The sequence below is a fragment of the Spizellomyces punctatus genome (assembly GCF_000182565.1).
Source record: "Spizellomyces punctatus DAOM BR117 chromosome Unknown supercont1.9, whole genome shotgun sequence".
NCBI classification, from domain to species: domain Eukaryota; kingdom Fungi; phylum Chytridiomycota; class Chytridiomycetes; order Spizellomycetales; family Spizellomycetaceae; genus Spizellomyces; species Spizellomyces punctatus.
In genome coordinates this window covers 575,659-589,654 of record NW_015971545.1, presented here as the reverse complement: position 1 = coordinate 589,654, position 13,996 = coordinate 575,659, and the positions used below count along the sequence as shown (strand labels likewise).

General features: G+C 48.5%; 3 protein-coding genes across 3 annotated transcripts; all 3 read left to right on the top strand.

Annotated features, from left to right (window-relative positions):
* The first annotated feature begins 2,666 nt into the window (after positions 1 to 2,666).
* On the top strand, positions 2,667 to 4,764 carry SPPG_05578 (uncharacterized protein). The gene is made up of 4 exons (XM_016753787.1): positions 2,667 to 2,849; positions 2,909 to 3,620; positions 3,685 to 3,822; positions 3,906 to 4,764. Exons 2-4 carry the CDS (start codon positions 2,952 to 2,954, stop codon positions 4,584 to 4,586), a joined length of 1,488 nt encoding a protein of 495 aa, XP_016607370.1. The 5' UTR covers positions 2,667 to 2,849; positions 2,909 to 2,951; the 3' UTR covers positions 4,587 to 4,764.
* A 301-nt stretch (positions 4,765 to 5,065) lies between these two features.
* SPPG_05577 (uncharacterized protein) lies at positions 5,066 to 6,818 on the top strand. Its single transcript, XM_016753786.1, has one exon. The coding sequence runs from the start codon at positions 5,318 to 5,320 to the stop codon at positions 6,461 to 6,463; it is 1,146 nt and encodes a 381-aa protein (XP_016607369.1). The 5' UTR covers positions 5,066 to 5,317; the 3' UTR covers positions 6,464 to 6,818.
* An 80-nt stretch (positions 6,819 to 6,898) lies between these two features.
* On the top strand, positions 6,899 to 13,980 carry SPPG_05576 (uncharacterized protein). Its single transcript, XM_016753785.1, has 12 exons — positions 6,899 to 6,989; positions 7,119 to 7,324; positions 7,385 to 8,994; positions 9,078 to 9,532; positions 9,607 to 10,029; positions 10,095 to 10,614; positions 10,680 to 12,175; positions 12,242 to 12,379; positions 12,442 to 12,710; positions 12,773 to 13,251; positions 13,317 to 13,538; positions 13,608 to 13,980. Exons 2-12 carry the CDS (start codon positions 7,178 to 7,180, stop codon positions 13,753 to 13,755), a joined length of 5,907 nt encoding a protein of 1,968 aa, XP_016607368.1. The 5' UTR covers positions 6,899 to 6,989; positions 7,119 to 7,177; the 3' UTR covers positions 13,756 to 13,980.
* The last annotated feature ends 16 nt before the right edge of the window (positions 13,981 to 13,996 follow it).

The following is a 13,996-nucleotide window of genomic DNA, read 5'->3' as shown; positions in this document are numbered from 1 at the left end:
ATGCATGCTTCATGCTTGTCCGCTGGGTTGATAAAGTACGTTTCCAGAATGGGAGAGAGATATGCCATGTTGACAATTGTTGGTAACATGCAGGAACGCCATGACACATGTCCAAAGACAATGTCACGCCGCCCGAATTGGAACATTTTGCCTACTGTGGATTGAATCTAAGCGCCAATGAGACATCTCCCGATGCCCGCCCTAAACTAATAATGCCCATGATGGCCGCCAGGGTCTACGCCCAGCTCACAGTATTGGTCGATCCGTTTGCAAGCGGGAAGACACAGAGGAGAGCTTGAGCGCCAAGGCGTCACGACGGACCCACGGGTTGGAATTTTTGATTATCTTTCCTAGGACGAGCACCACAACAGCACCTGCGGGAACCGATTGATTAAATAAAAAGAGGAAATGGCCACCAGGCTCTTACCCAATAGTTGGCCAAAGTTTCATCCGACAGTGACAATACATTGCAAATCACTTGTATAACTTCCTCTTGGCGTCCACCAGAAAGATGACACCCTCCACAAATCGACGGCCACAAAATGGAAGAACACTGGGATGAACCGGACTGTGGTGATGAGCCAATTGTTTCGCCGAGTTATAACGCCATCTGCGGCGGGTCCAATAGTAGTGTCTGATCCAACTTTTCGATAAATGCTGGACAAGGAGGACCACATATCAGATCAGTAGCCCTGTAAATGTGTCAATGGTAGTGGTAAAAGGAATGATCCATTGACCTCAGGCCATCCCAGCAGCGTGCGACCATTGAGTGCCCTTACTGTTCCTGCAGATTCCCGGCACAGGTAGACGGTCGAATCCATCTTTCTGAGCTTTGATACACCTTTCCGGAACAGCTTTGCAAATCGAGTCAATTTAGCCTCGACTGAGACCTTGAATCAGAAAGGACGGGACGATGATGGAATGGGCCAGGTCCTGTATGGTCAACTCACATTTCTTTGGACGTTTCGCAGGTACACACCGGTTTGTGTTGTGATCCCTCTTGTTGAAGCCTCTAGTACCACCATCGGAGCCGAGAGCAGTGCAATCAGAAACATGGTGGCGGACATGATCCGTTTGGTTGGAAATCGCCCAAGGAGTTGAGCGACGGCAATGGCTCGGAGGGCTTGGCAGTTGTTGAGGACAGCAAGGTGGGTCATCTTACCCGCTGCACATCTTTTGAGAGTGTGAGAATTTCCAAAATAACCAGTCAAGAATAAGTAAGTGGCAAGAAAACAGTTACACTATTAGTGGCTACCAATCGTCAACGACAGTCGAACTCTGCGCATTCAACGTGATGCCCAAAGTAGTTTGTTTCCCAATTCCTTTGTACCCATCCTGATCAAGCAACAGCATCAGAAGAATAAGCCAACTGGAACCAAGTTGGGAAGATGTCAAAAAGCAAGTCTAGCAAGTCGAAAACTCAATCCAGCACAGATAGGTGGAACCCAAAATCTTGAAGCCATCGGAGCATGCTGCGCACAGCCGCACGTGGCACAGTTTTGAAAGGGAAAATTTTGCCGAGAGTTTAAAACTTTAATTTGAAGATCCAAAAAATTGCCGGTAGTAGCGCCGTCGCTCGAAGCTCTCTGGAACGTCCGAGTCAACAAGTGAGCAGTGCTTGTCGTAAAATTAATTGTCAAATAGTTTAGTGCGTTAAAGAATTGATCAACGTCATTCTTTAAGCAGTTCATCAAGCCGTCCTAGTAGTATGTCAGATGACTCCCCACAACCTGCTTCTTGGTTTTCACACCATTGGGACTCCGCATCATTGTCATTGTTGCCTTGCAATGTCTGTCCTGAGAAACAAGCCTGTGCGGATTGAAATGACCCAATCTTCCACACACTCTTGCACTCGCTGCGTTGGATTGTCATTCGCATCACGTGATTGGTATACACGTGATTATTGAAAACGAAGAGTTTTACCGACAAAAGTCGAGGGAAAATAAAACTTCCACATGGTCCCCCGACGTCACTCTTCGCCTTACGGCTCCTGCTGGGCTGGGCATCGGCCTCTTTCACCCTACGGCCCCGGTCCTTTTGCTTGGCATTTATGCGACGTTGGCGTCCTGCCAGGAGAGTCCATGCCCTGAGCCTGAAACTCGTCTGGATGGTTGTGACCTGGACATGTCCAACGGCAGCGCCAATTTGAGATACAATCGTGCTGTCCATTATCGTCCACTACCGCGGGTCCCATGGGGGGACACGCCATGGAAATATTTATTATTATATGCAATGGATAGTATTTCACCCGAACAAAACGACGACAAAATGGCATGTGATTGAGTTGAATGGATGACCAAAAGACCAAATATGAAACGAATTGAAAGCATTCCGTTCCAAGTCGGAATGTAAGTGATTTCTTCCTGGTTTGCGATTTCCCCAACTTAGCACACATGAATATGACCACTTTTACACACACACATTGTGGGGGGATATGACAGTTGCCATTGTTAGATGGCGGATGATTTTATATCCGTTCACCTTGTAAAAGTCAACTCCCATCCAACTTCGCATCGTTTGTTCATTATCAATTGATAACAGTATTGACCAAAGTGACATACAAAAGGAAGAAAATAAATACGGATAAAAGAAAGGCGATGGCCGATTGACCCAATTTTTATCCCCACCTTCCTCGATTCCTTTTATTGTCTTCTTTCGCGGTGGTTTGGAATTTCTACCGGCCGCGCGTTTTGTATCTTTTTATTTTCCTACGGGCTTTTCTCAACGGGTCAACTTGCATTCCGCCAACGGCATCGGTCACATATATACGCAATACATTGTCCCCTCTGTCTCATTCGGGGTTGACTACGTATTTGTTTTGAAAAGTGTTTGACGAGGAAAGAGAATTGGTAAGTGGCAGTTTGCTTGACGAGATTGCGACAGCTGTTTTTGCTCATTCCCACTCCAGTTGTTCGCTAGTGTTTTATCGTTTCAACGTCTCTGAAGCCACCATGACCGGCTTGGGAGTTCCAGGCTCTTTCCTTCTTCCGTCAATGTGCCATATCGGATGCAAGGAGGGTATTTGTCGGCTAAAACGTAAAGTCGACGACCATTCTCCGCCGCACGCCCCCCATGCCACCTCTCCTTACGCTTGCTACATGTTGCCACTGCACGGTACTTCTCTATGCGTGCAACATCAGCACAATAACGGACCTCATCATCACTCGCCTGTTGGCCACTGTATTTTGGCTGGAATCCAATATACACCACACCCAAGAGGAACTATAGCAAGTCTGCCCACACCATCACCCGCAGCACCCGCAGCACAACCACAAGACTTGCCACAATCAAAGACGGTCGCATCGGAGCACGCGCCCACAACCCACGAACAAGAGTCCGCCATACCTAGTTATACCACAGCCTATGTGTCCATCGACGGCCGCTCGGAAAAGATGACAAACACCGATGTCGCATTGCTCGGAAAAAACAGATTCGAGTCAACGATTCCTCAAGGCATCGAACTGCCCACAGCTAGAGTGCGATCAGCAAATGAACGAGTCAGATGCGAGGAGCGATCGTTTGTTGTACCCAGTGAGGTGACATTGCGAGCAAAAATATGGGGAACGCCAATGGACAATGAAAAGGGTGGACCACGATGCATATTGGCACTGCATGGCTGGGTAAGCTCGAACCTTGTGAAGGTGCAATTGTCCTTTAACTCACGCGTTTTTTTATTTGCTCTAGTTGGACAATGCGAGCAGTTTCGATATATTGGCTCCTATGCTCGCAGAATCTGGAGCGTATGTAGTTTGCCTTGACCTGGCCGGCCATGGACTCTCTGATCATCGGCAACCACAAGGAGGGTATTATCTGTGGGATATGGTACGTTCCAGCATGTCAAACACACGGCAAATGCAAATGCCCGCAAGTGAGCTTGAATCACTTACCTGAATATTTGCATCTAGATTGACGATATACTCGGTGTGGTAGACGACCTTGAATGGGAAACGTTTACTCTCATTGGTCATTCCACTGGCGGCCATATCGGCGCAGCGTTTGCTGCTACCTTTACCTCTCGTGTTCAGCGTCTGGTCATGGTCGAGTCTATCGGGACCGCGATCCAATTCAAGGACACTGAACCTCGTGAAATGGCCGCTTTTATTCGCCGACGACGAGAGATGAACAAGTGGGGTAAAGCGACAAGAGTCTATGATAGTTTTGAGGACGCTGCTCGGGCCCGAACAAGGGGATTTACCAAAGTCAGTTTGGAGGCTGCTCGTTTGCTGTGCGAACGAGGCCTCGAGCCAGTACTCCCGCGCGCGGACTCTGGATCCTCATCCTCCTGCGTAATCGAAGGGGAGCTCCGATATGTTTGGCGCACCGATCCTCGTCTCACACTCTGGGCATACCTGCATTGCGCAGAATCCGCCATCCATCAGTTTTTTTCAGCGATCGAGTGCCCTGTTTTTGTAATGATTGGCGAGAAAAGTGGCTTGTTCAACTTTGAGACGCCGAAATATGTTACAAGGCTGCAAGCATTCAAGCATCTCTCAACTGCAGTGGTTCCAGGTGGACACCATCTGCATTTGGAGCAAGAGTTTGTTGGAAGAGTGTTTGAGAGGATTGTAGGGTTCCTTGGAAGTTGACGTGGAAGGGATTTGGAGACAAAGGAAGAGCCTCATTGATAATCCTAGCGTACGAGATCCTCATAATTTAGTCTTTTGATTCTGCTCACCTTCTTGTATTTAGCTCCTTATACTCCCTTTTACGTCCCTATACATAGTGTACAAAAAAATATCTATAATATTTCATTACTACTAAGGACTGATCTATCATTTTCATGTTCCGATGAGTGCACTGACGGCTATGTAAATGACGTAAAAGTTCCCGTATTTTGCCCTTTTGCATCGTTGATACAAGCGACCATTTAAGCACAGCGAAAGGACGGCACACGACAGATATTCATTCTATAGGCATACTGGGGTATGGAAAGGAATGGGTCTATTCAAGTGGAATGTGCAAAAAGTCCATAATAAAAAGAATATCTCAAAAAGTGTGAAAATCGATAATAGAACCTAGTAGAAGCATCTCGCACCTGCGGGAATTCGACGCGGTGCGCGGACGTCATGCCCCTCCCAGCAGCTTCCGGGTGGGTCTCTTGACGCTGAGCTCCAAAACGCACTGTTTTGCCCCACGCACTTTGACACCTTAAAAGATTCCATTTGCCTTCAACATACACTTATAACAGGCTACAGACCTTACAGCAAGCTCTTGAATAAAAGGTATATATCACTACATTTAGTCTGCATTCGCATTCGTTCTTGTCAAACGAAACTTGCATTCGACGCAAAAACTCCCTATTCAACCCGTTATCGATATGCCAGTACGCACCAACCAAGGAATGGGCGGAAAAGACTACTACTCAATTCTGGGAGTGTCCAAGGACGCTGACGAAGATACCTTGAAGAAAGCATACCGGAAGGCGGCGCTGAAATGGCATCCAGACAGGAACCCCGACAACAAGGAGCTAGCCGACAAAAAATTTAAAGAGATCAGCGAGGCATACGAGGTTTTGAGCGATAAACAGAAAAGAACAATATATGATCAGTTTGGAGAGGAGGGTTTGAAGGGTGGTATGCCAGAGGGCGGGCCGGCTGGAGCCGGAGGGTTTGCTGGTGGTTTCCCAGGATTTGCTGGATTCGGTGGTGGATTCCCTGGCGGAGGTGCTGGTGGGAGAACATTTGTCTTTAACACTGCGGGCGGCGGTCCTGGTGGTGGTGGTGGTGCTGGCGGGTTCCGACCCTTCACTCCATCTTCAGCAGACGATATCTTCCGCCAATTCTTTGGCGGGGCGAGTCCATTTGGAATGGGCGGCGGCGACTTTATGGATACCGACGATGACGGTGGTCCCTCAATGCCTGGCGGCTTTTTTGGGGCTGGACGAGGTGCACGGCCGGGAGCGAGGGCCAAGGCTCGCCAACCAGCATCAGTGCAACGGCAGCTCCCAGTATCACTCGAAGATTTGTACACGGGCACGACCAAGAGACTTAAAGTTACCCGCCGACATTTGGATGGAACATCAAGCGAAAAGGTCCTTACGATTCAGATCAAGCCCGGATGGAAACCTGGTACAAAGATCAAGTTTGCCAACGAAGGAGACGAGCTCCCAGATGGCAGCGCACAAGACATTGAATTTGTCATTGTCGAGAAGCCACACCCACGGATCAAACGCGACGGTGACAACCTCCGCATCGAGGTGGACGTGGAACTATGGGAGTCGATTGCTGGGTTTACTCGACGTGTCCCGCACCTTGATGGCCACGCTGTGGAGGTCAGCGGAGCGCAAGGTAGTACACCCACTAAACCCGGCGACGAGATTGTAGTACGCGGTGAAGGGATGCCGATCAGCAAAATACCGGGCAAGAAGGGCGACCTGATTGTAAAGGTCAACGTACGGTATCCGGCGGTTGTGACACCGGCGCAAAAGGAAGCCGTCAAAAAGATATTTGCGAGTGGGGCGTGACTAGCCGAGGAAAGCTCGGACACTTTACAAGATGATAGCGATGATGGTGCGCGTCACGAAGCCAAGAAACGGAGAACAAAGCTGTGATGGCGGTTCCCTACTTGATATGGACGTTGAGAGGTGTGCCTGAGACGATATTGGGATGCGCTGTTGGCGTCATTTTGAATCATTTGTTGATTGAAATTTGGGAATTGTATGCTTGTATATCTTACCAATCTGTGTTTTTCTCTATTTGTTGTATTCCTTTGACGTTGCCCTGAGCGCACATTTTTGCATGTAATAAAGTATTGCAATTCCTTTCATGTCATTTTATACTACCGTTTCATAGCCCTGCCTTCTCGTTGATGGGATGGACCGCGCACGTTGATCGTTTTCAAGATAAACAAATTGCTGACGTCGCGTCGGAGGCGCCAATTTGGATCTTAGCGCTGAACAGCCGAACCCCCGCCAGACGTTGACCCAGCTTGACAGGCCCTTCATCTGTTATTCATTTTTATTTGCCCAGTAGTGTGTACCAGTGTACAAGGTACGTATGCATTGTTCACTCGAGATGATACTGCTGACATTGACGTGATGCCGTGCACATGACCTTTGTCCTTATTCCATCCCAATGCAAAATACTCCCATGCTTTTCTGTTCGCAAACGAGTCATTAGCCTGTCCCGGAAGACCATACGTGCGCCTCCAGTAACCCCTATGTACATTCACTATCATAATGTCTTCACTGCTACCAACTGACTTGAATGGACTGCCCGAACATGTTGTCACAGAATTGAGGAATTTGGAGAATGAGCTTGCCGAAGGAGATATTACACAGAAAGGGTTTGAGAAGAAGCGGCAAAAGCTTTTGGAGACTTATATGGTAAGTCAGGTTGTTGAGTGTTGCACTTGTTATTTGTTAATTTTAGTCATATTTTTGAAGACAGCACCGACGGCCGTTTCACCGAGGCAATCGGATACGACGACACGAATACATAATGTCGCCGAGGGTGAATGGGAGGATGAACCTGATGCTGTAACAGATGATCTGGCGAGCATGTATATATCAGAGGAGCATAGTGTCAGTCCGACTTTTGAATCGACGTCGGAGGCAGGCTCACCGATCGGGGAGGAAGTGGCGAACAATAACAAGGATGTGATGCAGTCTGTGGGGATGGCTGGGGAAGATGCTATTGCCGTTACGGGCCAGCGGAGTGCAGAAGGAAAAGCGCCATCACCACCATCAATACGCATTCCGAATGGGCCGACCATACCCCGATCTTGGACCCAGGATGCTAGTCACTCGCCAAGAAGCGCTCCTGCTTATGACGGCAGCCAGCATATCATGCTAGGGAGAAGTTCGACGCATATTGGAATGCACCCTGTCATGCATCTACGCGGCTCCTCCCCGGTGGCTGGTCCACCTCGAGGTTTTGCGTTTCCCCCTCCACCAGCGTTCTCTCCATCTGACTCCCATGCGTTTGGGCAGCGACCTCAAAGCATCTACAGAAAATACAGTTCACCGACAGAGGCGCTATTACCGTCGAATGGACTACCCACAGCAGTCTATCCTGCACGTCCCGCATACGCCCACCATGGACCCCCACATCCCCAATACCACTTACCGCCGTCATTCTATCAGCCCATGCACGGGGCTCCCGCGCAATGCCTGCCGATACCTTCTATCCATCAGCGCTCTCATAGTGCCGGAAGCTCACCAGTCCTATCCCCCGAACACTCTGCCCCGCATTCAAGACATAGCTCAATGTCGGATATTAGTGGAGAGCTCACCAACACAGCGCCCAACTCTGCATTTCATACTCCGCAAAATTTGTCGAGAGAAGGCTCGGTTGGAGAATATCACTCTGATGAGTACTATGCAGGGGAACCTGATTGGGCGCACCCTGAATCCCGACTGGCTTACACGAGACATTATGAACAACAACTTCATCCCCACAGCATTCAACAGTCTCCTCCTCAAATTTACCTGCCACCATCACCGGTTGGCATGTTGCCCGTCGTACCACCATTGGTCTTCCAACCTGGTTGGCGGGGTACGCTTCGTATTGCACAGCAATTGCCTTCGCCAGTTCCACATACCAATGTAAGAACTCTCGAACGGGACTATGAACGTGCGGCTGCGTTTTTGAGTAGACAGGCGCTACCTACCCGCTACCGAGAAAGTCAGAATCCTGTGCTGGATCAGGCAGGAACGTTACTAGATACATTCCCGACGATTGCGGCCATCCTCCGCTACCGCTCCCAAAAGACTCCCAAGAACGTTGCATTCACGGTTTTGGATCACAAGGGACGCGACTCAATTTCGATTACCTACGAAAAGCTAAATGCGCGTGCTGAGAAAGTTGCGCAAGTGATCAAGGAAAAATCCACACTCAAACGAGGAGATAACGTTGCGTTACTTTATCGGCGAACCGAAGTCTTGGAGTTTCTGGTCGCATTTTATGGATGCTTGTATGCTGGCATGGTTGCTGTGCCAATTGTGACCAGTTCTACCCATGTGGATGATGAGCTGACCGAGATCGTATTCATACTGTAAGTTCATTGTTTCGTATACCGTTCCATCGCGACGACAAAGTAGTCTGCATATACTCACTTTCTGCCTCAACTTTTATCAGCGATAACTGCCAAATCAACTTGGCATTAACTACTGATTCTCAGGTGAAAACCCTTACTCGCGAGTTTCATGTACACCGAACCGCCAACCTTCCGCGCATCGACTGGTGGAAAACGAATGAATTCGGCACATCAATCAAAAAGAAAGGCGCAGATCAAGCGGTGACCGTCAACAGTGCCGAAGTGGCTTATGTTGAGTACACTAAAAATGCCGTAGGAGAACTCAAGGGGATTGTAGTCGGCCATCGAGCGATTCTTAGCCAATGCCATCAATTTACAGGAGCGAATGGCTTTGGAGCTGGGGATGTCTTCTTTACCTCTTTGGAGCCTAGGCAACAAGCTGGATTGTTGGTTGCAGCGTTTTTTGGGATTTATTCAGGTGTACATACAGTTTTAGTGTCGGAAGCGGGATTAAGTGTATCTGGAGCTTGGATCATGGCTGCAACCAGACATAAAGGTATGTGCTGCATGCGGTCTGTTTGTGTTTTTCAGGTGGCCATGCCATTGATTGCATCTGGTGGTGTCAAATAGCGACGGTTGCGCTCATTGATAACCCAGGCATGGTGGACGTTCTCTCCTCCCTACCATTCCCACCCAACAAGAAGAGTCCCCCCGATCTATCCCTGCTTCATACATTGTTCATAAATACCCCTGTCCCTCATGCCTCCTTCCAAGATGACATTTTCCGCATTCTCCAGCAATACGGATTACGACATAGTTGTGCGATTTCTCCCTTGTTAACTTTGGATGAATTTGGTGGCATGCTGCTCGGGATGCGTGAGCGAGGCTCTGGTGGTGGGGTGGAAGACAGAGTCGACATATGGATCGACTCGGAAGCGTTCAAAGATAATCGGGTGGAGATTGTTGGGTATGTGGGAGACGGGAAAACGGATGCCAAGGCTAAAGTTCCTGGTACTGTCAGGATGACGGATGTTGGATATATCATACCAGAAGGTGAATGTGTTTCCGGGCAACTGCTATCTTAGAGCGTGTTACTGATTTATGAATTTGGTGGGTAGCATCTGTGGCCATTGTTGATCCGGAAACCAAATCCCTGCAGCCTCCCAATGTACTTGGTGAAGTGTGGGTCAGCGCACCTGAATCCCTCCCCCAATCCTTTTGGGCGTTACCGAAATTGAGTGACCAGATATTTCACGCACATCCAACGATTTATGTGAAAAATGATCCTTTGGGTTCTCAGCCATCCCATCGCCGGACACCGTCATCAGCCAGCGTCCATAGTGATTTATCTGTACCTTTCTTCCGCATAGAAACTCTTGAAAACCAAGACTTCATCCAGACAGGGTTGCTAGGCTTCATCATCGACGGAAATGCGGTTCCTGGCGTCAAAACTCCACGATTATTCATTGCTGGGATTCGACGGGATCGACTTTTACAGAGAAAGCTGCAGGGAACATCACCAATGGAACGGAGACCCAGCATTACTAGAAGCAAAGGAACTGGCGAGGAACTTGACGCCCATTTTGCAACTGAATTGGTGGAGACCATTTTGGCGAATGTCGCTGGCATTGATTGCTGGTAGGTTGGCGGTCTTACTTGTCTTGCACAACACAAGGTGGTTTACCAACCTTCTCTCCTTTAAGCACTATTTTCACAGTCTCGATTCATGGAGAGCACCTTCCAGTCGTCCTTCTAGAATCATCCCGACCTGCATCATCGCCTGGAGCTATGGGACAGGATATTGCTCGAATACTCAACACGCATCATGGGCTGCGAACATACTGCGTTGGCACCTGTCATGCAGGGTCATTGCCGCGATCAAAACCAGATAAAAATACAGGAACTCAGATGCAGACAACATTTTATGGATACACATCTGGGGTGGTCACTGTCAGCCAGGCGAACGATGAGGCGCTGAACACCCTGGCGCGAGCTTCCAAAACGCTGCCAGCGATTGTGATGGATAAGCGGAAACTTGTTCCTCTCGATGTTGACGTGTGCAAGGCGGCCTTCCTGGCTGGACACCTGAATGTAGTGGATATGCACATTAACGTCGAACCGGAGGTCATTAGCACCATATCTTTTTACGATCCTGCGAGCGATGGTGATTTCCGCCGATATCAACATCAAAATGTCGGCCAGGTTGTGGGTGGCATGGCAGATGTTCCACTACTTGACGACAAAACGTCCAAAGATCTCACAGAATTCCCAACGCTGAGTCATCTGTTTGCATGGCGAGCTGAGGCCTTCCCTAATGAACCTGCAATTACGCTGTTAGATCATCGCGGTCGCGATAGCAAGGGACCTACGTTCCAGAAGTTTTCCATGAAGGTTCACTCACTCGCCACTTGGCTCGTCCAAAAGAAGGGTCTACAGCCATTGGATCGTGTTATCCTCATGTACACCCATGGTTACGAATACATGTACGCATTGCACGCCTGTCTGTACGCCGGCATCGTACCCATTCCACTCTCGCCGTTGGACGGCGCAAGGCTCATCGAAGATGTTCCCATGTTGATCGCGTTGATAGATGACTTTCAGGTGAAGAATATTCTGGTCAATGGAGCTGTGGAGGAAGCCTTGAAAGGAAAGCAAGTTGTCAGTATGATCCGAGCTGTACGACAAAGTCAGAGAGGCTTGGGCGCCGAGAAGGACAAAAAAATTGCCTTCCCATGCATAGTGAATACGAGCAAGATCCCAAAGACTACGAAGATGATGAGTTTAGATGACCCGATCTTCTATTATGCACGTGCGCCTTCTGCGGATATTACTCCTACATCCTCAACAATTTCATCTACCGAGCCGTCAAAAGAAGTGGCCCTCATCCTGGTTCATTACACTCCAGATATGCGATCGACGTGTGTAGGTCTGAGCCATTCCACATTACTCCAACAATGCCGCCTACAAGTGATCCATGGCCATATGCTTCATTCAACGATTCCAAACGCACACACCGGTATAGCACAGAAGCCTCCGAGCTATGTCCCGCTTCTTTCTTGTGTGCGCAGCTATAACGGATTGGGATTCCTTTATTCCATGTTATTGGGGGTTTACGTTGGGTCACCAGTTTTGATCCTGCCACCTTTTGAATATTTCATGAATCCTCAAGTGTGGTTTGACGGACTGTACAAGTATAGAGGTGAGGATCGAAGGTCGAAACGTTGGTATTTATTGAATTATCCCTGATTGACGTTATACCATGTAGTCAAGGACGCATTTGCGACGTATCCAATGCTGGAGCATGCTATGGGTAGCATGAAAAATGTGGATTATCGCTCGTTCTCTTTGCATAACGTGCGCAATCTGATGATTACGACTGAAGGACGGACAAGGCCTGATATTTGTAAGTAACCCGTAACAAGTCTTGGTCCCAAGTGTGCATGCAAGCCTCACAAGCGTTCGCAGACACAGCAATACATCAAAATTTCCTTGCCAATCGTCTGGAAGACCAAGCTATTGCCACGGTCTATTCTCCTGTTGTAAATCCTATGGTGGCAACTAGAGGCTACATGCGGACGGAAGTCACCACTCTGTGGGTGGATATGAAGGACTTGGCGAAGGGGCGGGTAAAGGTTCTAAAGGAGACTCGAGGAGAGAGTGGCAAGGTGAAGGAGACTCTCAAGGATGGGGAGGGACGTGAAATAGACGTGCTGATTCTGCAAGATAGTGGCAAGGTAAGTGTGGTTTGATATTCTCGCCAGTTTTGTCAAAGCGAGACTCAACCTTTTGCTGATAGATACCCAATAACACCCTCGTTGCCATTGTTGACCCCGCAACTCGGAGGCTATGCCCGCCAGATCAGATTGGAGAGATTTGGGTGTGCTCACCTGGCAATGTCCAATGCTTTGCAGGGAGCGCTACGGCCGATATTTCTTCAGTCACGCCTCAGCACAATGAAATTCAGTTCCAATCCCGTGTGGAAGGTCTCGACACATCACTCCTTTTTGCCAGAACTGGCGACAAAGGATTCCTATGGCCTGTTCCTGTGGACACTTCGGATCAAACGCCGTTAACGGAAAGCCTCCACCGCGATGGAACCGACTATGTCTCCAACGGGTGGGACAGCTTGGTTTTTGCTGGGTTGCCTTACGAAATGGTGTTGTTTGTTGTTGGAGCCATGCACGAGGAAATCATTGTAAATGGCTACCGATTTTATCAACCGGATGTTGAAGCCACGGTTGAGGGGTGTCACAAGAGTATTCCAAAACGTGGATGGTATGTCTCAACGTGTTGTCTTCTCCCTCGACGTTGTGCAAAAGCTGAACAAATGTCACGTACAGCGTCATGTTCCAACCTGCGCCCAATCGAGTAGTCTGTGTGACAGAGATTATCAGAGAGGCGGACGTGTTCAATGTGGTGCCGAGAATCGTCCACGCGGTTTTGGAAAGACATGGGTTTTTGGTGGATGCTGTAGCATTTTTGGCCGCGGGGACGCTGGCTAAAAGTCGGTTGCAGGAGAAGCAGCGGTGGAGAGTATCAAAGGCATATCGCATGGGGAAACTGTAAGTCGTTTGTTGTTACCTTGATTCACCGCATGTAAGTAACAATTATTTCTCATTTTGTCAATCCAGACCTACTCTCAAAGTGGTCCATATCCGAAATCAATCATGTAGCGAAACTGAGAGCAGCGGAACCGGTGACATTGGCTCGCTTTCACGATCTGACATGTCTATTATCTCAGATCCTGGTCAGGAAATTATGACTACAAAATTGGAATAATTTGCCCTTTTCCAAAGAAACTAACTTGTATGTAGTGGCTCCTTGAGTCTGAACTGTGCTCACTTTATTTTGGGATGATTGTGGGTGGTATGGGTGCACGACTTGTAATCGATTTGATAAAGATATATAGACTATTTTATTAGATGACTGTAGTAGTTTTGTTTTGTTTTTTACAAGTCAGGAATTTCAGCGAGAATGAGCTGCCAAACTCTGAAATCATCCCAGATAGGGAAGCCCATTG